Raw genomic sequence first — 23,880 nt, 5'->3', positions numbered from 1 at the left:
AAAAAAATGTTAGTAGCATTTCAATATATTTTTCAAAATAATAATCATTTTTTATTTCCTTATAATTTTACTTAATATTCATTTGCATTCATCCCCTGTGAACGGATGGAAAGTGATATCTGTACAGAGAAAACAACACTACATGCCGTGAAAAACAGAGGGCCACTGGAGAGAAATTTTCGCGGACAGGAGAGGATGGTGAAAGGGTTAATAATAGAGATGATTTTCTGTATGCCGTTAAGATTATGACTTCATTTTGCTTATTAATATTTCAATGTGTATTTAGATAAATTTTTTACATCTGCATTCCATTTGTCTTGTGCATCTCATATTAAACGATTTTAATACCTATCTTCAGAGCCTAAATGTCATAAATATGCATTTATAAAAATATGAACTGTTACTGTAGATTTACGTATAAATTTATAAATATGAATCAGTATAATTAAAAGAGTAGCATCTATGACTATCACTGTAGTTATATTTTTCCTTCTTTATTTTAGAAGAATCTAAAACTTCATTGATTATAAAATCTGCACTATGGATGACAACAGCATATATTTTTATCACTCTCATGTCCGTCTTATTCCCTGGGAGTAAACAGCCTGAAGTTGTGCGTTATGTTTCTTGGAATGAATTTTTTTATCATATGCTTTCTAAAGGAGAGGTAAATCTGAAGTTTTTATCATTCAGATTTATTGATTTCATCTCTATCTAAACCTGAAGTTACTGTTTATTTTTTTATTTATTTTTCTTTTAATAGGTGGAAGAAATTGTTGTCAATCCTGAAACAGATCTTGTTACAATCTGTGTTCATGATGATGCCATAATTAAAGGGAGAAAAGTAAATATCCATAAAATTAAATCTTATTATAAATATTTGCTTTTTTTCTGTCACATGGATCAAAATACAGTGAAGCATATTCTGGAGACCTGATTCTACAGATGAGTATGTCAGACAGTGATTAGTATTTCTGGAAACAATAAATAAACCCTGGTATTGATCATTAATGTCTTAAACAAACAATACGTAATCGTATCCTCTTATATAACTGCTCAGGAGGATCTTAAATGGTTATGCTCTTAAATAGATACTCCCTAATTCAACCAAAACAATCCAATATGTAAAAGGTGATCACCAACATGTCTTTGTTATCAACTAAAGGAGTGGTTCTCAAAGTTTTTTGTTAATTGTACTGTTGCAATGATTAAAAATTTAATATACCCCCACGGTGAAATATCCCATAGAAATTGCAAAAAGCACCTTCTGATAACATTGTACCTTTTGGCATTTTTTACCTCTTCTTAACATTTTGAGGTGGTTTTTAATCTCTTTTTTTCTATCTAAAAATGCATGTTTACTTAAAAATGTCTCAGAGCTGTTAAATTCTATTTTTATTGTTCTTAACGCCTCTTTCATACGATGAAGAAAGTGGACTATATGAAACCAAAAGTGTTTAAAAGTGTGCTTTATTTTAAACAGGGGTGTAGCTAGAGGGGGCAAGGGGGAACACTGTCGCCGAGTGCAGCATCCAGGGGGGGTGGCGAACTGATCATACATATTTTTAGAATGAAATTTTTCCATTCTTTCAGACTAGAGGGGCACAAGATCTTCAGTTGTCCCCGAGCACTGCAAACCCTAGCTATTTCTAGCCCTTTTTCTCTTCCAAAATTGGCAGGGCTAATTTTTCTTTAGGATTTTAAATGTTGCAACTTGAAAAGTCTAGAAGGATTTGAAGGCAAGATTTACAGGTCTACGATTCTAGAAGGCTCCAGAAAAAATTGACAAAATGAAAATATCTTCATTGTATTTACACATAAGGGATGTATTTTAGAGAAAGTTTGTGATTAATTTCTTACATTTTGGGGAATTTTTGGAAGGACAGTGAAAACATAATGTTTGAATGTTGATACTAAAAGTTTTTTTCTTAACATGTTTATCTTCCCCTTATTTTCTCAACTCGTCACTAGAAACAAGTATGGAAAATATCAAAAATGTTTCAACTAATGTGATTTCTGTGACTCATTTAGTAGTTCATCATTAAATATCAAATTTGTAAACTGAGTTTTAAAATTAGCAAAATCACAGTAGAAGCTGCTAAAGGAGGAGACAGAAATTTCTGGTGGTCAAACGTTTGTTTCTGGTTCAGTTGTCATAGATTTACTGATTAGCAGAAGCAATATCTGTCAACAAAATCTTTGGAAATGATTTTGATGAATCAGTGAAGTTAAATAAGAAATATGACTTTTAATTGTAAAATATCCAATAAATATATTTTTCTATAATAATTCCTGCAAATTAAAAAATAACTTCGGTTGTAAATTTTTTTAATCAAAATTTTAATCAGAATTCTGAAGGCAACAAAATATGAATTTTCAAAACCTTTTTCTGTGAAAGAATGTGTTTTGCCGTAGCTTTTTTGTATCTCATTACCTGGTTGAAACATTCCAGTAGAGTTTCAGCTTCATATTTAAACTGTTATAGTAATTCATTTTTAAGTACATCATGAATAAAGAACTATTTTTGTTCAGATCCAATGTTGAGAAGGGTAGTATAATGGCAGGGTTAGTAGTCAGAAAACTTTTGGCAAGATGTAAATTCATGGGTTCTTTTAAAATTTAAAATTCAGAAAAAAATTTGCTTGTGTGTCAACAATGGATATGCATATTAGACTTTTAAAACCTGTAAACTAAAATATTTTACATGCTGAAATAAAAATATTTATATTTCTAGTGGTGTGTCACAAAGTATTTGGCTTGCTTCGGTGGATGAATTTTATAACAAACAGTTAGTGTTTTCAAAAGTATTAAAACTTTTTTTTGTAATTAATTTTTGGTTTGCATGTGAAATTTGTTTCCATATTTTAAAATATAATACACTTACAGTATTTCAGGAGGTAAAGTGGAAGACAGTTTTTTTCATAAGTTCCCCTTTATTTTGTCCATTAGTTGGTTCTATTTATCTTTGTACTTAATTTTTATTTTTATTAAAGTAATAGTATTAATAATCCAAAATGTTCCTTTTCTACTTCGTATTTATTCTGTAATTGTATAAAGAGATTCACTATCTAAATTGATTTACATTATCACCAGTAGTCATATCTAAAACAGCAATTTCCATAGAAATTTAAAGTTTTCTAAGAGCTGTGGCTGATCATTTTGGAGAAGGTTCATTATATATAAATCTAACAAAATTGTTGTTAATAAATTCAAATATATTGGACTTAGTAACCTCTTGGAAATGTGTTTACTTAAAAATATAATTTAAGAAGTGCATGGTTGTGGTTTATATGTAACAGATCCTTCTGTTCATCATTAATGTTTATTTCATTTCTCGTTGTGAGTTGAGCAGTAATGATGTCTGTGTATGTCTATTAAGTATTAACAATTGGAAACTGAAAAATAACCAGGCCAGTATTGTTCTGCTATAAACTAAGGCACACCACATGAAAATTTTTATTTGTAATGGATCAGAAATTTAAAATTGTTTTTAAGTAGTCTGCAGGAGTTTTGTAGAGGTTTTCTACTAAACGGCAACTTGAAAATTTGCTTTCTTGCTTTCTCTCTTTATTTATAAGTGTGAGAACATAAATAAATATTTTACTGCTTCATATTAAAAATACTGCACTTATTTTCACCTAATTTTTTTTAATTACTATTTCTAAGAATTCTTTCATCTGTCAAAAATATTCTCAAAATATTACAATTTATCAAAATATTTTTTGATACTTTTATGTTTTGACAATATATTTATTTCAGACAGAGCACAAGACATATCATATGAAAATTGCTGGTGTTGAAAAGTTTGAAGAAAAGTTAAGGGAAGCTGAAAAGCGTTTTGGCATTCCTGTTGGTCAAGGTGTTCCTGTAATTTATGAAAGAGGTCAAGAAAACACATGGTTAATGTTATTTTCTATGATTGCAGTAGTATTAATGCTAACACTTCTTCTGAAGCATGTGCAAATTAAGGCTCCTCAAACTATGGATTTTTTTGTAAGTCATATTACAAATTTAAACTCTGTTCATCCTTTAGAGTTCTTTGTTGTGCTTAATTAGAATTTCTCGTTTGAGAATATTGTATTGCTTCTGAGAAATTCTTGCAATTTTCAACTAACAGTTAATGTTTTAGCTTTTTTAAAAATATTACTTGTAATTTATACCTCTTTTTGTTTCATTTATTTATATTGTGCTTCTTATTTTTTTATAATTGTTTATAGTTGTAATGAAAAATACGTATGCACATCTGCATACATATGGTTTATTTTTTTATTTATTAATTATTATTATTATTTAAGTCTCAGCTTGGTAGAGCAAAATTCACAATTGTTGATTCTCTGACTGGTTCTGGTAAAGGAGTGCAGTTCAAAGATGTTGCTGGTTTAAAAGAAGCAAAGATAGAAATAATGGAATTTGTAGATTACCTCAAAAGGCCTGAAAAATATAAAGTAAGTTCTTCAGGTAAAATTTCATATATTATTTTGTTGCTGAGGGTTAATATCTGCTCTTTATTTGAAGCAGTTAGAAACACACACATTTAAAAATATCCCATTTAAGATGTTTTATTTTATAAAATGCAAATGCACTTTTCAAATGTATTAGCCTAAATATCATGCAGAGTTTTCTCTCTAAAATGGATTTCTTCCACAGCCTGTTCATATGCACACCTAACAATATATAAAGATTATTTATTTTATAAAGATTAAAGGCATTTAATCCTTAAACTTCAGTATTTAAAAAAGATAATTTTATTAGCTTTACCTAATTAAATGCTCTTTGTCATTTAATTATTTTTTTACATGATTTTGTTTAGCTTGCTTGCTCTGTTTTGGTCATCTCTTTAAATTAATTTTTCAGCTTCTTTTGCAAAGCCAGTTTTCTTGAAATTTTACACATCTTTATATTTTTTATGGCATTTTGTAACATCTGTGTAGCGTGTGTGTGATTATGGCAAAGCCTCGAGGGCTATCTGCCTAAGAGGAGGGATGCCTTCGTGGAGGACTTTCTAAGGGAAACTGGCTCGTATACACGTTACACATGGGGAAAACCACGAAAACACCCATGCAGCCAGCCCGTTCGCGGGATTCGAACCTCGGACCGAACTACCAGTGTTCAGCGACTTTACCGCTCGGCCGCTGGTGGGCCACATCTGTGTAGCACTTGTTTTTAAATGTAGTATATATTATTAAAAAAATTAGTATTGAATTTTTTTTTTTTGCATTCCTTGCTTAACTTTTTCTCTTTTAGCAGCTAGAGAATGAAGTTCTTAAGTAGGCCCATCAGCATGAGTAATGAATATCACTTTGGGCATAAGATTATTTTACAGTTAAAATAAAAAATAATTGAAGTGTTCTATTAGTTTATAATGATTATATTTACATATTTAAATTATTCTGGTATAATAATGAAGCAGAAGTGCATTGTCACTGACATTTAACTTAAATGTCAGAACTTAAATGTAGCTTATTGTTTACTTATATTCAGAATTTTAAACCACTTGCATTCTGTAAAACAATGAGTTCTGAATGAACTATAACTCTTACACTGAGTCTTGAACACCACTGTAGGTATCATGCATTTTATATTCATCGTTCATAGAATAAATTAGTTAATTGCAGCATAAATTAAAATTCAAGACATTTCATTCAATTCATTGCATTCTGACATCTTTTATGCACTTAAAAAAAATTCAAATAAAGTGTTCCATTTGAACATATCAGATGTGATATGGATGACTCAGTAGTGAAAGTTTGCTCCAATATCACGTTTGATATAATGGGCCCAAAGAGGAAAACTAGAGTATGATATATGATATGCTGGGAGTAAAGAGTTTGATGGATCAAACTAATATTGTAGAATTTTGGTCTTTGTACCATTGGATAAATAAAAGTTAATCATTTAATGGGAAAAAAATGTCTTGTGAATCTCTAGCTTTACACATTTTCTGCCATCTATGAAAATGCTTGTAGTTGACAAATTGAGTTTTGTTTGCCAGCTACAAAATATGAATGCCACCTACAAATTTAATATGTCATTACTGACTGCCTCAACTAAATCACTGAGTATGAATATTGATGTAGCAAATGCATGCTATGGTTAGGTTTTTGCATATAGGAAAGTGCTAAATAATACACTTGGCCTACTGAAATGGATCATTTATTTTTCTAAATGTAGGTACAATAGCTAAATGTTAAGAATGTAAAACCATTTTGGGGAGTTTATTCACTTGGGAAGCATTATATGTTCGACAGTTCAAATTCGTGTTCATGCCTTTTTTAAGACCAATGGAAAATGACATATCACACATACAAGAATTTTGAGTGAATGTGCAGAATGGGTGAGTATTGTTTATGTAGTTTTAAGTTATCTCATAGTCGGCACAGGAAGCAAAAATATATATTTCAGATATCAAATATGAGTATGCTCATGTGAATTTATTTACTGCTAAAAGTAATCGCTATTTATATATCTATATTAATAATATTATAATGTATATAATTATGTATATCTATATTTAAACAGTAAAAATGTAATTAATAATAATAATAATTTTAAATTTAAAATATGAAATAATTAATCATAATTTTAAAATATGAAAATGCAGATAAGATCTTTTCATGTGTGAACAGACTCACCATATCAGCTTTGGCAGTGAACATACTAATAATGAACCAAATTTTTATGATATCTCAAAAATCAGTTGATTTCATTAGTTAGCACTTGCAAACAATGAAGAATATATAAAGGAAAATATTTAATATGTCATTGTTAAAGCCCTGTTGTTTTTTTATTAGTGATGTGGTTAAATTTTTAAATGAAACAAAAATTTAAATGCCTTGAATTATACCACTGAAAAATTGGAAGATCAAAAAGAAAGATGATGTTATGTACTTATTGCTGTAATGATTAGAAGGAAGAATTTTCATTTTTCACTGTCATTGCTATCTTTTTGTTATTTCCCTCCCTCTTCTTTGAGCTAAAAAAATATTTCCTTTTTGTTGCTTTATGAGTCTATATTCTTTGTGTTATTAATGTATTTGACATTCTTATTTCTAGATATTAGGTGCAAAAATACCTAAGGGTGTTTTACTCTTAGGTCCACCAGGCTGTGGGAAAACAATGCTTGCAAAAGCAGTTGCAACTGAGGCTAAAGTACCATTTTTAGCAATGGCAGGATCTGAATTTATAGAAATGATTGGAGGTTAGTTTATTTATATATACTAAGTTTTAAAAAATAGTTTATTTTATATTCTACATAGTAATCGTAATTTAACTCATTTTTTTAAAAATCTCTCCTGTTACTGAAAAAAGAATTTTTTAGTGAGTATTTGAATTTATCACAAATGGAAAGATGTGTGTGTGGTTATGGCAAAGCCTCAAGGGCTATCTGCTTAAGGGGAGGGATGCCTTCGTGGAGGACTTTCTAAGGGAAACTAGCTCATATATACGTTACACATGGGGAAAACCATGAAAATGCCCATGCAGCCAGCCCGTTCACGGGATTCGAACCTTGGACTGAACTACCAGTGTTCAGAGACTTTACCGCTTGACCACTGATGGGCCAAGTGGAAAGATGATGACAGAGAGCCACCAAATTTTGAACACATATGCCCGTGCACTAGAACATGTTCTACTGAAAGCCTGAAATTTGAATTAAAATTCTTTAAAAAATATTTTATATTATGTGTGAATTTAACGAAATTGTCAACATTTTTGTACTTCCAGAGATCGTATTTTTTCATTGCACAATTTCAGATTTTATATCATGAACATAAACATTTCTTTTCAGTATTCTAGCTCTGTGTTTTTATTTTAATTTTTGTGATTTTTAGAAAAGATGCCTCAAAATATGAAAAGTTATGAAAATTATTTTAAAACTGTTGAGTGCAGAAAATATATACATATATTTGTGTAACATCTTAAATTTAAGGCATTTCTATTTTTATGAAACTTTATATCACCTTTGTATTTATTTATTTATTTATTTTTTTGTGTTTTCATGCATAATTTTTTGGTTACCTCAATAAAAAATTCTGAGAATTTTTTAAATAGCAAAAGATCATGTTAAATATTATTATTACTAGAAAGTACTGAAATATTGTATAGAGCATTTATAATTTTTCTTATATTTTTACTAGATTACTGTGTTAATTATCTGTGTTCTATACTATAATGAAATGTGACTGGAATGATACATGATAGTACGTTGATTAAAAATAGGACTGCAGGCTTTAAGTGAAACTTTAAACATTTAGCAGACTTTCTGTCTGAATATGGGCTATGATATTTTACCATTCGTTTTATTTAGCTTGCATATATTCGTTTTATTTAGCTTGTCATTTTTGGTCTGTGTTTTTCTTATTTTTGCTATATCTGTATTCCAAGGTTATTTCGTATTGCTTTTTTTTTTTTTTTTTTTTTTTGTGTGTGTGTGGCTGTTGTTGAAATTCTAGCCCATGATTTTGATTTCTTTATCTTCCTATGATGTAATAACTTTGTTTTTAAAGATAATTTAAACATTTGATAAATTAAATAAACAGCTTTCATATTATTTGTGATTTTTAATCAATACAAAGGTGAAATGTGAAGAATTAAAAAAAATTGTTTCTGAAAAGAAGTAATTTAACAAATTTGGGTCTGAGGTTTAAGACACAATTTACTTCTAGCTTTGATAATTCTAATCCTTACTCTTTACTCTTTGCATTTTATTAGGTTTTTTTTTAGCTAATATGTTATTTCTCTATTAACTTGATCATGTAAATCCTATTTCTTCCATTAGCAATCATTAGAATGCAAAGTAGTTTGAGTTTAAAATAGGGAGAATGCTTTGGTTGAAGAGCTGTGCTATTTCACCAGAAAACTGCTAATTCCCTGAGATATCCACCGCCATAATAACTGGAGCTAGATTGTTTGAGTTATCTGCTGTTTATACGTATTTAAATATTTCAGTTTCTAAGACTGCAAAAAGCACTGGATAGTTTATTGTTTTAGACTTCTTGTAAGTGTGAAGATGAAAATTTTTCTGTATCATAGAAAGGTTAAAGAGGTGAAATTTAATAATTAATTAGGTTCAACCTTATACTGGTACCCATGCACATCAGCAGCTGAATGGTAAAGTTGCTAGACACTGGTGTTTCAACCTGTTTTTGTTAGAAAATTCTTCACAAAGGCATCCCATGCATTAGGCAGATAGCTGTTGTGTAATTTGCCATAACCAGTAAACCAAGCCAAACCTATAGTGGTGCCCAATGTAAAATGTTAAGGAAAATAGTTATAGAAGAGTAGTATACAAAGTGGAACTGATGTATCTATTGCTTTCAAATTAACTTCAGCTACATAACAGCTAGGAGCCATGACAGCAAATCTGTTTATTGAATTTAGATATTAATAGATTGCATGTGAATGCCCGGGAAACTATGTTCAGTTTTGATAATTGAAGTTGCTTGTTAAATTTATTACAGGTCCTGAAAACTTCATACTGTATTCAGTTTCAGAACAACAAAAAGCAGTCATGTGTTATGAGGACAAGTATATATGTATATTATGGCATTAGTAGAATCGATAATTTATTGTTTCATAATTTTGTTGAATTATGTAATCCAAATAGTTTAGAGAAGTTGCTTGAGTTAGCAGTAAAATATGGAAGTAGAAAAATTGAAATGGTAATAAATTCAGATATGAAAATTTGAGTGGTTTTAGTCAATGTGGCAGTTGAAAGGATAGAAGAAATAATGATAACTGATATGGAAATAAAACAGAATGTTGGTAATAAGGTCAGATTAATTAAACTAAAAAGAGGTGACTATGGCTAAAGAAGTCGAGCACTCTAGATTATAAAAAGGCCTCTTAAATGAAGATGAACACAGTAGTATTGAAAAAACAAATCTCTGTATAATTTGGATGTTTTAAATGAAATTCTTTTATTGCTGTTTTTAGATACTGGTGTGCAGTGACATTTTCTGCCAAATGAGTCTTTTATTTTAAAAAAAAAAAAAAAAAAAAAATAGGATTATACAGTGTAAATGATATTAGATTTTTGGTTTCTCAGAATGAAAGTAAACATTCTATAGGTAGCATTACATTAAATGTAGCAGGGGTGGTTGTCGCATTGCTTGCAAGCTGCATACTGCCCTATAAATTGAATAGGGTAGATTTTATATAAATAAAATACACTGCTGGCCATTAAAATTGCAACACCAGGAAAGAATGATCTGACAAACATTAAAATCACATGAGAAGAAGAGGTTAGGATATGCAAATGAATAGTGTTTCAGTCCATTTAGACAACGCAGGAGAGAGAAACGACATCTGAAGATCTGCATAAAAGAAAAGTTATGTAGTGGATTTCTCATTCAGAAAGCACTTTATAAGGTCGGAGTTTGCTCAGAATATCGTGTTATGCATCAAATAATAAGAAGAAATGCTGACTGGCAAGTGTTGGAATGCAATGGAGGCAGGTTTGTTGCCTGTCGAGAGTGTGGATTAACGTTCCATCATATTGCCACTGCACTAGTCAACATCCAACCACTGCAATGCGAATATGGATTCAATGGGTTGCTGAGGGTCATACTGAATGCCCTCCTATGACAGAAATATTGTCTCCTATGACAAGAGGACATACATATTGTATGATCAGCATCAGCTCTGCAAAACCGTACAACCATATCACAGACCATTAGTCAGGAAGTAGGCAAGTTTGCAGCATGCCTAGTATCCGTCTGTATTGTGTGTCGACGTTTGCAGCCGTGTGGACTATCAGCACGACAACCATTACTTCGGCTTCCCTTGACAATACAGCAACTCTGGTGTGCCGATTGACAAAGCTGGATATAGGAGTGGCACAACATTGTCTTTTCAAATGAGTCCCGGTTATTTGTGCAGTATTCTGATGGCCGTATGCATGTCTGGAGGCTTCGAGGAGATCGCACATTGCCTGTTTGCATTCGATATCAGCATAGGGGCCCTGCACCTGGTGTAATTGTTTGGGCAGCCATTGGGTGCATGACATGGAAATCTTTAGTAATCCAGATTGACGATAATTTGAATAAAATTATCATCAATCTGGATTACTAAATTAAATTACCATCAATCCAGATAAAAAATCCAGATTGATGGTAATTTGAATGCAGATTGATGCATTTCTGACATCTTATGTCTAGTGGTTGTGCCCCATCTTCGTGGCCTCCAACTGCGATCTTCCAACAAGATAATGCAAGGTTGCACATTGTATTCTCACCTTCTTTGATACACAGGGTATTTAATTGCTGCCCTGGCCTGCACAGTCTCCAGATGTGTCACCCACTGAAAACATCTGATTATGGGTTTCTGAGAGACTGACCCATCACCCTTCTCCAGCTAATATGGTTGATGAAGTGTGGCATAGACTTGAAGCAGCATGTAATGAGTTTCTCGTATCTGTTATCCAAGCCCAGTTCAACTCCATGTCTAACCAGCTAAGGGCTGTTTTAGATGCCAAGGGTGACAGCTGTTTCTACTAATTCCGCAGCCTGTAAACCCCCAAACTGCTTACAAATTTAATAATTTTATCTTCATGCTATTTGTATTTGCTTTCCTTCGTGGTGTTGCAATTTTAATGGTCAGAAGTGTATATGTGTGAAATATACTATGTGTAAGACTAGTGGGTAATTTAATATAACTGAAGAGCATGTTAAAGATTAATACTAGTAATTTACATAACTGAAGACCATGTTGAAGATTTGGAAGAGTTTTCACCTTATTGCTAGAATATGGCCTCAGATTAAGTATGACAGAGTATAACTGCTCACTGTATCAGGTTCAATGTTCCTTCTAACCTTCTTCGGGAACATACAAGGACCTGACTCGGAACAGAGAGCTTACTAAAGCTATGTTCACTAATTGTGGTAAGTAGACAGGATACAGACGAAGGGTATACAAAACCCTTTATTTTTCTCTATATACAATAACTTCCGTACTTCGGAATACAATGACCCGCCACTCGGGGTCTAACGTAAAAGTATAAAAATAAAACTAAACTCTAACTTAACTTTAGAATAATACACGTGGAAGATTGGCCTTATAATAACAGGAAGCGTATGTAGCACAGAGACTGTGAACACTACAATACGTTTAATTTATCAAGAGGATTAAAACCTCTGGCCTGGAAGGCAAACAGCAACTGCGTAACTTCTAAGATAAGCGGCCTGCGTTGACTTACTGCTTCCTCTCTCTCTTGCTTGGCAAAAAAGCCACAACTTAAGTACTTGGCGTTCGCCAGACAAACTTTGCATAAAATCCTTCACGCTTATAATTCTGGCCGGAAGTAGAAAATAAGAAGTGATAGTAAAGATTTAAAATAAAATAAACGTTAGTAAAACTTAAGATCCTTACATACTTCCCGCCAGAGTTAATTAGTTTGAAACTGAGGTCTAAAACGACCTTGTTGAAAACTTTTAGCTCTAGAATCTAACGCGAGGCCAATCTTTTACAAACCTAACTTCGCTAGAAACTAGAAAATTTAAAAGAAAGAAATTTGCTACAATAGCAGCTCCCAGGATATACAACAATCTTTTTTTCATCTGTACTGCATCTAAACAGGAGCTTTATTCAATTCTGGCTGGAAGGAAAACTAGTTTAATGAAATGTTACACAATGACATTGCAAATAACATATAGAATATACTTCTCTTAACATTCTTATTTCATTCATGACTATTTTAATTATCTCTCCCCGTGCTCTCTGACATGTGTTGTAAAAGAACACCAAACACGAATGTGTTTCTGTCTATGTGTTCAACACTTCCTCCTACAATCAAAACACTAACGTGTTAAAATTCAACATAACGAGACCTCTTAACACACCCTAATTTCAACTCTAAACCCTGAGGTACTATTCTAAAAGTGGCTAACTCTAAAGTGTAGCGTCAGAGAGCCTAACTACATCATTCAACCTTTAACACATATTCGCCATGATTTAGTCTTTACAGTCACACGAATAAAAAATTTTTAACATTACTTTCACTTTTACCATATCACGGTATTTCTTAAGATTTAAAATAACAGAACATATCAACATGCTGTTAATTTTACAGATTTGAAAACATACATTAGTAGTACCTTGTTAACTTCTATTCTTTTCAAAGCAAGTGCCAATTCTTTCTACATTGAAATAATACATTTCAAAAAGTCTTTCAGACTAAAACTTCTCTCTTGCTAGAATGTTTTAAATAAAATTTATACAATAACTTTTTACAATATTTAAGTTTTTACACAACGCTATTATACATCAATTTTAGTTTTACGCACGAGTAATTGAAAAACATAATACGACAATCGGTCACAACTCATTTCTCGCCCTTTTGGCGATAAAGGTAGACCTCGCATGAGGTAAAACTTCTTGAAATCTGCCACTTGCAGTAAGAATGAAAGATTAACTTAAGTTTGCAAAGTAACATAAAATTTTACTTATCTTTGTAATATTCGGACATCCTTTTCTGGGCCCAGTCTTTAAAGGTACTGCAGATAGTAGTTTGGTTTATCCTCCTTCTTGTACGGGCTCGCCCTTCAGTGCTTTCCTCTGGAAGCTTCCGTTTTTCACCAGTTCGGCCACCCTTGAACACCTTCCTTTTCTCCTCTGCTTGTGGTCTTGGCCGTTTGAAGGCAGCTGGTCTTGGCGGAACCGGGAAACTTCTGTCGTGATCCTGCTTGGACCTCGTTGTTGGCCGTTCAAATTTTCCTTGTACTTTTTCCTCCGGTGCTGATGGCCCTTCCGCAGTTCGGCGACTTTTGCTGCGGAGAGTTCTGTCGGATGAGTCGATCTTCCGTTTTAAAGCCGGGTTATAGTTGCCGTCATTTCTCCTGGTCCTCTTCACATACGTCGTCCTTCTTCCTTCTTCATTCTGGGGGTGTTCGCGAACTCTGTTTTCTGGACGGTGGAACGACTTCTTTTTCTTGTTACCTTCAATTTTTCCGCGAGGCAATTTTCTTTTCACTTGCTTCTGTCTCTCATTGGCTTGCCCTTGTACTTGTCGTTTTTTCACCTCTGGAACTTGTACCTGCGGTGTCTGCCGTGACAGATCCTGCAAAAGATCTGAAAAGATTTACATTTTGTTACGATCGAAGTAGGGCTTGATTTGATCAATGTTTGCGGAACAGGTTTCACCATTTCTGGCTTTTAACACTACAACAGCGTGAGTTATTTTTTCTATAACATATGGTCCTTCAAATCGTGGAAAAAATTTGGCAGTTTTATCTTCTGGTGCTGAAGAAAGTGAATGCTTAATTTTTAAAACTTCATCCCCTACTTTATAAGTTACTCCCCGTCGTTTCAAATCATAATATAGCTTCTGTTTTCTTTGTGCTACTTCCGTATTCTTTTTTGCTTCTTTTATTAGTTTTTCTATATCACCCATTTTAAATTCTGGTGCTCTTTGTTGCACATAAAATAATTTATCTAACGGTGTTATAATCTTTCTGCCTAGAAATAACTCAGCAGGAGTTTTGCCCGTTGTATCATGTTTTGCGGTCCTAAGGGCGAAAGCAAATTCATTGACATAGTTATCCCAGCTTTTATGAAAATTTTTAACATAACTACGGATAATTTTCACTATATTTCTGTTGACCCGTTCCGCTATATTTCATTGCGGCCGATACGGGACCATTTTTAAATGACGTATGCCCAGTTTTTGGCACATGTCTTCAAATATATTACTTACAAATTGAGGACCATTATCCGATATAACTTTTAGGGGCGCCCCGTATTTTAAAATATATTTATTTAAAATAGAATCAGTAACTAATTTCACGGAGGCTCGTTTTAAGGGAACAATTTCGGTCCATTTACTAAAATGATCAACCATAACAAGGAGATAGCGACTTTTATTTAACTGACTTTTTGGGAAAGGGCCCAATAAATCGATGCCAATTATTTCATTTGGAAATTCGGATTTAATACTATTTAGAAACCCGGCCGGGCGGAAATTAATATAATTAACTGCTTGACATGTTGGGCAGGACTGGACATACGCCCTTGTTAACTTTTGCAGTTCAGGAAAGTAGACTGCCTCGCGTACGCGTTGGATAGTTTTTCGAATACCAGCATGAGAAGCTAAAGGGCTGTCATGGAGCTCCTGCAGGATATTTAATCTAAGACTAGCTGGGATAACAGGTCGAAATTCGTTGTTGGAATTCGTAGTTTTTGTATAGAATAATAGACCATCTATTAGTTCGTAATGGGCCGCCCTATTTCTTATCGCCACAATATCTTGGTGGCTAAAATTTTCAGGATCCTTCAAATACTCATAAATACTTCCAAACTCAGGATCCTTACCCAGTTCGGTTATTACAGTTTCTCGGGAATTTATTGTACATGCTGTCAGCATTGCCATCTTTACGGTATTGCCTTGTTCGTCTATTTTAATCCTTGATAGGGCATCTGCTACGATATTTTCCTTTCCAGGGGTATGCTTGATTACCAGATTATATTCTTGCAGCTTGAGTGCCCATCTTATTAACCTTGGGGATAAATTTTTCCCTGAGTACAATCTAGTTACCGCCGCATGCTCAGAGTATACTGTTATCGGCGCCTTTCCAAAATAGACTCGGAACTTTTGCACTGCTAACAGAACTGCAAGTGCCTCTCTCTCGGTCGCGGAATAGTTTCTTTGTGTTTGATTTAAAGTTCGGCTAAAAAATGCCATGGGCTGCTGATTTTGCGAAAGTACCGCTCCTACCGCATAATCCGAAGCATCCGCTGAACTTTCTAAATTTTCATCCTTTTCAGGAAATTTCAACACAGGGGCTTGCGTTAATGCTTTTTTTAATTTTTCGAAAGCACTATTGGCTTCGGCCGTCCACGAGAATCTTGTCTTTTTCCTTTTTAATTTTAACAATGGCTCAGCGATAGCCGCAAAATCTTTTATAAAGGACCTATAATATGAACAAAGTCCTGGAAAAGAAGAGAGCTTCTTTGCCGTGTTTGGAGTCGGATACTTTTGTACAGCGATTATTTTTGATTCATCTGTCTCGATCCCTTTTTGCGATATTTTGTAACCTAAATATTTTAATTCAGGGGCTGCAAATTTGCACTTTTCGACATTAACTTTTAGACCGGCCTCATTTAATAAAGAAAACACCTGTCTTAAATCCTGTACATGTTGGTCGAGCTTATCACTAGTAATAATGATATCGTCTAAATAGATAAATGTGGACTTTCCAAGAACAGGTCTTAACACAATGTCCATGCATCGCTGAAATGTTGCCGGGGCGCCTGAAAGGCCAAACGGCATACGCAAAAATGCATAACTGCCAGACTTGGTTATAAAAGCAGTCTTAGGCACGTCCTCAGGCCTCACCCCTATTTGAAAATAACCAGTCGTTAAGCATAAGTCGTCATAAATTTGGTTGATTTTATGTTCCTTAAAATTTCTTCTATGATCGGTAACGGATATACCGGATATTTCGTTATGGAATTTAATTTACGGTAATCAATAGCGAATCTCCATCTTTTTGGATGCTCCAAAGGATAGTCATTATTTATCTTACATAAAACCACCGGGCTAGCATAACTACTTGAGATGGGCGTTATGATCTTTTTACATAGCATATCGGTAATATGCCATTCTATAATTTTTTCCTTATTCTTATCATACCGGTATGGTTTTTGACGAACTGGCAATGCATCTCCGATGTCAATACTATGGTTAGTAACCTGAGTAAATCCTGGAATATCACTAAATAACGAAGCAAATTCACTTACCACTTGTCGGATTCTATCTTGCTCGTCATTAGGCAGGTGGTCAAGATTTAACCTTGGCGGTTCAGCCTTTTCTACACGCACTGGTTTCATTGTCAGCTTAAGGGACGCTTCATTAAAATCCAGTGTAGCTTGTGCGTCTGAAAGAAAATATATTCCTAAGATCAAATGTGCTTGCAGATTCTTTACTATAAAAAACATCACCTTTACTTGTTCGTCCTTGATACGGATATACAAAGGTACTTTACCTACGCACTTACATTTTTCTCCTTGCGCCGCTAATACTGTCGTATTATCCGCATTATATATGCGGTATTTGCGAAAATACTTTCTAAAAAACTCTTCCACACAAAAGCTGCCACACAGGAACACTGCGCGCCGGTATCCAGGAGTGCGGTGGCCGGGATATTATTCACCAAGGCTTCAATCTTCGGAAGAGTCAAATTTTTCACCATTACTGTATTTAACTTTTAGGAAGAGGGGTTTTCGTGGCCTTCGGATTTCCGCACCCTCTCGTCCGCAGAAATCCGTTTTAGTTTAAATTATTTTTCTTTCCGTGCTTTCCTTCTTTTTCCACTGGCCTTGAGACTTTTTTCCTGGGTTGCTATTGAACTGTCGATGTTCGCCGGCTGTTTTTGAATGCTCGGGTTTCCTTGCCCACTGATTCGCTTTTTCTCCGTAGCCATGTGCTTGAGCTTGTTGTAGTCTTGGCGTACCAAATTGGTTTCGCTGTTGATATTGGCGTCTTCTTTCGACGTCCGCCGTTCTTCTACTTTAAAACTGGATTGCTAGCTCAAATAACTTTTCCAGTGTAGTCGGATTTCTTAATTCAATAAAGTCTTGCACTTGGGGCAGTAACCTCGGCAAAATCACTTGAATTATTTCAGGATCCGGACGGTTTCCATACAAGAGCTTGAAAACGTGAATTTTTCTTAAAATAAAGCTCGAGAGGTTTTCGATTCTTTGCTGATATATGCTGAAAAGTTCCGTTTCTAATTTCGCATGATCCCTTACAACAGGGAAGGCTTTTAGTAGGGCAATCTTGAAATTTTCGTAAGTATAGGTGGGACTTCCTGCTCGACCCAAGAGACTTCTGCCTATACATTTGAACCAGTTAAGCGCGTGGCCCCTCAAAGCGCTGGTAGCTAAGGTAACTTTTTGAAACTCGTGCACGGGGTAGAGCATGAAGTGGTCATCCAATTTTTCCAAAAAACTGGTTACCGGTGAGTTTCCGTTAAACGTTGCTTCTGGTTTCATCGAAGCGCGCATGGTCTGGACAATGTAACCGAATCCTTCCAGGGCGGCAGCTGGCATTTCTGGATTCTGAGCCGTTTCTGCAGGCAGCACAGGTTCTTCTTGAAACTCGGCCATGGTTATTCTTCTTCGTTGGGCGCCACTATCAGGTTCAATGTTTCTTCTAACCTTCTTCGGGAACATACAAGGACCTGACTCGGAACAGAGAGCTTACTAAAGCTATGTTCACTAATTGTGGTAAGTAGACAGGATACAGACGAAGGGTATACAAAACCCTTTATTTTTTCTATATACAATAACTTCCGTACTTCGGAATACAATGACCCGCCACTCGGGGTCTAACGTAAAAGTATAAAAATAAAACTAAACTCTAACTTAACTTTAGAATAATACACGTGGAAGATTGGCCTTATAATAACAGGAAGCGTATGTAGCACAGAGACTGTGAACACTACAATACGTTTAATTTATCAAGAGGATTAAAACCTCTGGCCTGGAAGGCAAACAGCAACTGCGTAACTTCTAAGGTAAGCGGCCTGCGTTGACTTACTGCTTCCTGTCTCTCTTGCTTGGCAAAAAAGCCACAACTTAAGTACTTGGCGTTCGCCAGACAAACTTTGCATAAAATCCTTCACGCTTATAATTCTGGCCGGAAGTAGAAAATAAGAAGTGATAGTAAAGATTTAAAATAAAATAAACGTTAGTAAAACTTAAGATCCTTACAACTGCAAGTAACTCACTGCAAGTAAACTTTGTTATTTTAGATTCAAATTTTTATTCACAGAAGGAGATAGATGTAAAGAAGTTAAAAATAAATAACATATTAAATATTAAATTAAAAACTACCCCCCATCTATGACAGGAAAATAATATCTTCATTTTTAGGATTATGTTCATATTTATGTAGGATATTTATCAAATATTTTGCAGATATGAGAAAACCATCATGAAATTTGAAGCATAAGAAAATTCAGTTTGTCTGGTCAGCAGAGGCAACACAGCATTTAAAAAATCAAAAGTTTCTCTGATACATGCTCCTATATTTTCTGATTAAGAAGAGAAATTAGGAATTGTCATAGATGCATCTTATTTTTGAGTTGTCTCATAAAACTCATGCAAGGTAACAAGTCAGTTACAGACTTTAGTAAAACACTGAAAAATATCAAAGATGGTGAATGATGACTGAAAAGGAAACTCTCACTGTGTTAATTGCAGTATAGAAATTTAGAAGTTATTTTGGAATCCATTCACTTTTATTTCATCATGATTATTAATGATCTCTATTCTAAGGATAATGTATCCCCCAGTCCGATTAGCTTGACATTAAAGCTTCATGAATTTAATCTAAAGATAGACCAGTATGGGCCACGAAATGAAAATATTGATGCTGATGCTTTATGTGAAGTTATTAGATGAGGACAGAAAGCAAGTTAAATGTGCAGTGTTAACTTCTACAGTATTGGATTTTCATTAAACAGTGTTAAAAGTGTTAAAAACAGATTCTGAATTAAAAAATATTTATATTTATTTGTTAAATCCAGATGCCTTTACCCGGAGAGACATAAGAGAAATAAGAAATAGATCAAGCAAATTATAAAATAGTTTACAAGCTCTATTTTATAAAAAATGCTCAAACAACAATGAGGAAATTTGTTCAGTAATCGCACCCATTCTTAGATTGAATAGTCTACATAAACTATATGATTTATAGCTGTCTGACCACTTAAGCATGAGAAAGACAATTCAGAGAGTGAGAGAAGCTCTGCATATCCCACAGTTATTGAAATTTGTCACTAAATATGCTGTCAATTTGTAAACAATATTAATTGTAGCTGATCAGTAATCTAAATAGGCAAAAGCTAATTTCCGTAATGAAATGCAGTAACTTTATAGTTATATGCATCTTGTTTATATGATTGTCAAATATATTACAAGTTTACCAGGATCCCATATAATGAATCGGGAAACTGTGCTTATATATACTTGTGTGTATGTTGCACATTCAGTTAAGTGTTCCAAAAATTCAGTTTTCTTTGGCAGAAATTTTAGATGAGCTCTGGATTTTAGTGATTGATTTTGAATTTGTTAGTTCATAAAGCTAGAAGATACAATAAGTTAAATGCTGTCTGCCAGGTTTATACATCTTTAAGTATTTGAATTTTGAAGTCCCAGAAAGTAGTGGTGGCTAGTATTTTGTTAAATTATGATTTTATTACAAAATGTAGTTTTTAATAAACCTTTTAGTTAAATGTTTCCTCTCACATATGTTTTTGGAGTCTAAGTGCAAAAATTCGTATGAAATGCTAGACGATCAAACAGATTTAGTTTAATAGTTAATTAGGTTCAACCTTACAAATTATATTAGTAATTCTTCATTCAGTTTTTTGTAGTTGTGTGTTTTGTAACTTATCTTTTTTGTTTTACCTAATCAGAAACTAGTCCTTGAGTTTTATCATGGCAAGCAATGCAAGATTGCATCTATTGTTGTCATGGGCATTCAGCAACATAAGTAAGTGACAGTACAATTTTGCCCATTCCCACCCCAGTTTTGATGGAAAACACTTGGGAGATGAGTCTGATGATCTCCCACTCCTCTTCCCTTATCACCAAACTACATAAGATGACTTTTCAGCTTGCTGAAGTTTTTGAATGCCACCCTACTACACAGACTCTATACATTTAGAAACACGCATGCCTTTTCCATACTTATAAATTACCATTAGTCATATATAACTAGGTTTTGTTTTGATGCCTAGTTGCATATTAGGCTAAGTATGACTTTTAAATTGTAAAGGGTGTCTTCAGCTTATGGCAGTATATGTAACAATTCATCAATTAAATGCTTTCGACTGCTACTCAGCATGAACTTATAATCACAACAAAGAAATCTCATGACAAATTTTCAGACTTTATACAACTCATATTACCCACAGTAGTGCTTATTAGATAAAAGTTTCACTTATGTTAATTCTTCAAAATATTCAAAAATGATTGAACCATTTAACTGAGAGTGTTTATAAATATTTAATTTAGTGGTCTGGAATTATTCTAATTCCAAACAAAAAGTGATTGGATATAAGAATAAATTAAAATTTTCTAACTATTATCAGAAAGTGAGGATGCTCCCTGGTAATAAAGAGAAATAATTAAGAAGCAAATAAAAAGATAATAAATAATAAAGAGAAATAATTCTTATTTGCACATGTGACTAATATTCTTTAGTCTTAGAATTTAACTTGATAAGTTTATTTCAATTCAGAATTTATACCATAAAAATCTCAATTTTTAAATTAGCAAATTAAATTAGGTACTTTACGAAATATATCTGAGTGTTGTAAGTTTAATTTTCCTCTTTAATATAAGGTTCTTTGATATGATAACAAATTATTCAGTTTGGTACATGAAAGTGTATCACTGCATATGTTTATAGTTTAAGCATCAGCTGAACACATTTGAAAGGTGAACTAATATTTTATAATCTCTAAGGACTTGGTGCAGCTAGGGTAAGAGACTTATTTAAGGAAGGCAGAAAAAGAGCACCTTGCATTATATACATAGATGAAATTGATGCAATTGGACGGAAAAGAAGTGGAACGTAAGTTTGATAAATTATTGTTTATAAGAAAAAAATTCGTTTTTACAGTTGAATATAGAGTACTGGAATGTATTTATATTCTGACCAATAAATTATGCACAGTTTGAATTGTAGTCTTATACAAATTCCCCTTAAAATGGAAGTATTTGAAACCTTGTGTATATAAGTGTTTTATGTGTTTTCATAGTAAATCTTAGCATTTTGTAAGGAATGTCATGAAATTAATATTGAAGATTATCAGAATATTCATAACGTACTTACAGCTTTCAGGATTCAGTTATTTAATTAAGAAATGCTTCATCAGATGCTTCATCATCTGGGAGGCAGGAATCTGAGGGTATTGTCATCATTTTCTTGAATAAATATTCTGATTCAGTTCTTTCTTAAGGATGATGCTAGATACTTCTTACTATTTATTTTCCTTATATATTTAATAAATCTGTGTATCCTCCTTTTTTTACTAATTTTATCATGCAAAAATCGAGATGAAGAAATTACATGAACAATTTAATTTCCATAGAATGTAGAATGATTTAATTTTCATAGAATGTAGTTATACTAAGAACATAATTAATTAAAAATTTATTTCTACTTATATTTATTATGAGTCTTGTCTAGTCTTGAGTCAGTCTCATAAAACATGATTGTTGTTTACTACTGTTCGGTAGGCCCCTGGTCAATGAACATTACTGAAACTACTGTCTATGTTATTTGCTACAACATGCAAGTCATCATCATTGTCATCAACAGTCTTTTAAAAGTTTATTCACTCATATGTCTGATGATTGCAGAAGTGATGTGAGTCCTCCTGATGACAGGAGCAGTGTTTGTTCTGTTCACCTCTTCTTTTTATCTTCTATGAGATGCCTATTGAAGATGTTCAGTTTCAAGCCACTCTTTCATTAAATCATTTCTTTAAGTCCATTTTGTCTCATAAAACAAGTGGTCCATCCTGTGCTTACTTTAAATTGTTGGGATATAATACCATGTTTCTTCACTTAATCTTTTGCTTTCATTTGTATTTGTTCATTATTAATTTTCATTTTGCTATGCCATTACTTCTTTGTTCTTTCATGTAAATCAGTATTTCGCTGTCAATTTCTGGAAATATTCCCTTATTTTAATCTTGTTTGCTTTGTCTTCATTGATGCATCCTTTTATTTTCTCCAGCATCAAATCAAACTAGGTTCAACACCAAACTGTGCACTGTCAGATTTGATACCATTAATTCAAGGAATTTTAAAACTTCTCACTTGAATTTTGCTTTGTAGCTATGGTTATTATTATTATTATTATTATTATTATTATTATTTTTTTTTTTCTTTATGGTTCTGAAAATTCATAGTGTAGTATACTGTGCTCCATATACACTTACTTCGAAAGAAACTTCTTCTAACTCGATTTTTTTAAATCTTAAATAAAGTTCAGTTAGGAACCCAGTTAGGGAAGCCAAATATGTTTATGCATGAATATGAAACTCACTCAGCAAAATTGCCGACCAAATTTCAGTTCACTGTGATTAGTTGGTTTTTCTAGCATTTTGGCATAAAGTCTACTGAACATTTAAATGAAATCCTTGTAGCACTGTCTGTAACATAACAAAGTGTGGTTGCAAAATCCTCATATGGATGCTACATTACTTTTAACATGCGACCATTGTTGGTGAGTGGAAAGGGGAAGGTTCAGCATGACCTCTGTAGGTATTTTGTGGGTGTTTGTCTTTATTAGTGAGATGAAAACGACCACTGTGTAGATGAATAATTTTTTTTAATTAATTTAATAATTTCTAAGCACCTAAAGGAAGGGGGGAATTGCAGGAATATTTTTTAAAAAATTCAGGATTCTGCACTAAAAGTTGGGGATATACAAATAAAGTACATACGAACAATAAAGTAGTAATGAAGCCCTTGCAGCTGGATTGTAAGATTCCACATTTTTATAATAGCATGGAGTGGGTGTAACCCAGATCAGTTTCTTTCATTGAGACAATTTCTCAGAAAAGAGCCTCATTTTAATTATTATGAGCAGCTGATTTTTAAAAATGAAAATTTTTAAATATTGTTCTATGGTAAAATTGGGGATATTTTTTGAGTTCGAGTCTTACAGATTTTTTTAACTGTGTGGAATATATGTATCTTGTGTGTAGTCAAAGGCTTAAAATTATGAAAATGTGAGTCAACTACCTTATGAATATATTTTTGCATTTAAAAGTATTTCTTACTTGTAGATTAAAATTTACAGTTAAAAAATAATTATGTATATGCATTTAAATAATAAAAAATTATGCTTAAAGAATATTTATG

The 23,880-nt window shown here is 33.0% G+C and overlaps 1 protein-coding gene across 2 annotated transcripts in view; it reads left to right on the top strand.

The window, feature by feature from the left end:
* The window catches only part of Spg7 (SPG7 matrix AAA peptidase subunit, paraplegin), a 92,740-nt gene that overhangs the window by 19,189 nt on the left and 49,671 nt on the right, over positions 1-23,880 (top strand). For both annotated transcript variants that reach the window (XM_085816235.1, XM_035375990.2), the window contains 6 exons: positions 504-667; positions 764-844; positions 3,760-3,993; positions 4,296-4,445; positions 7,054-7,198; positions 21,469-21,577. In XM_085816235.1, the coding sequence (XP_085672361.1) occupies positions 504-667; positions 764-844; positions 3,760-3,993; positions 4,296-4,445; positions 7,054-7,198; positions 21,469-21,577 (883 nt within the window). The remainder of the gene's footprint in view (positions 1-503; positions 668-763; positions 845-3,759; positions 3,994-4,295; positions 4,446-7,053; positions 7,199-21,468; positions 21,578-23,880) is intronic.

Source organism: Stegodyphus dumicola, chromosome 4 (assembly GCF_044657685.1).
Source record: "Stegodyphus dumicola isolate Sdum_Otavi_A_Nest chromosome 4, ASM4465768v1".
NCBI classification, from domain to species: Eukaryota; Metazoa; Arthropoda; class Arachnida; order Araneae; family Eresidae; genus Stegodyphus; species Stegodyphus dumicola.
The sequence above is the reverse complement of the archived record's forward strand: the minus strand, read 5'-3'. Positions and strand labels throughout refer to the sequence as shown.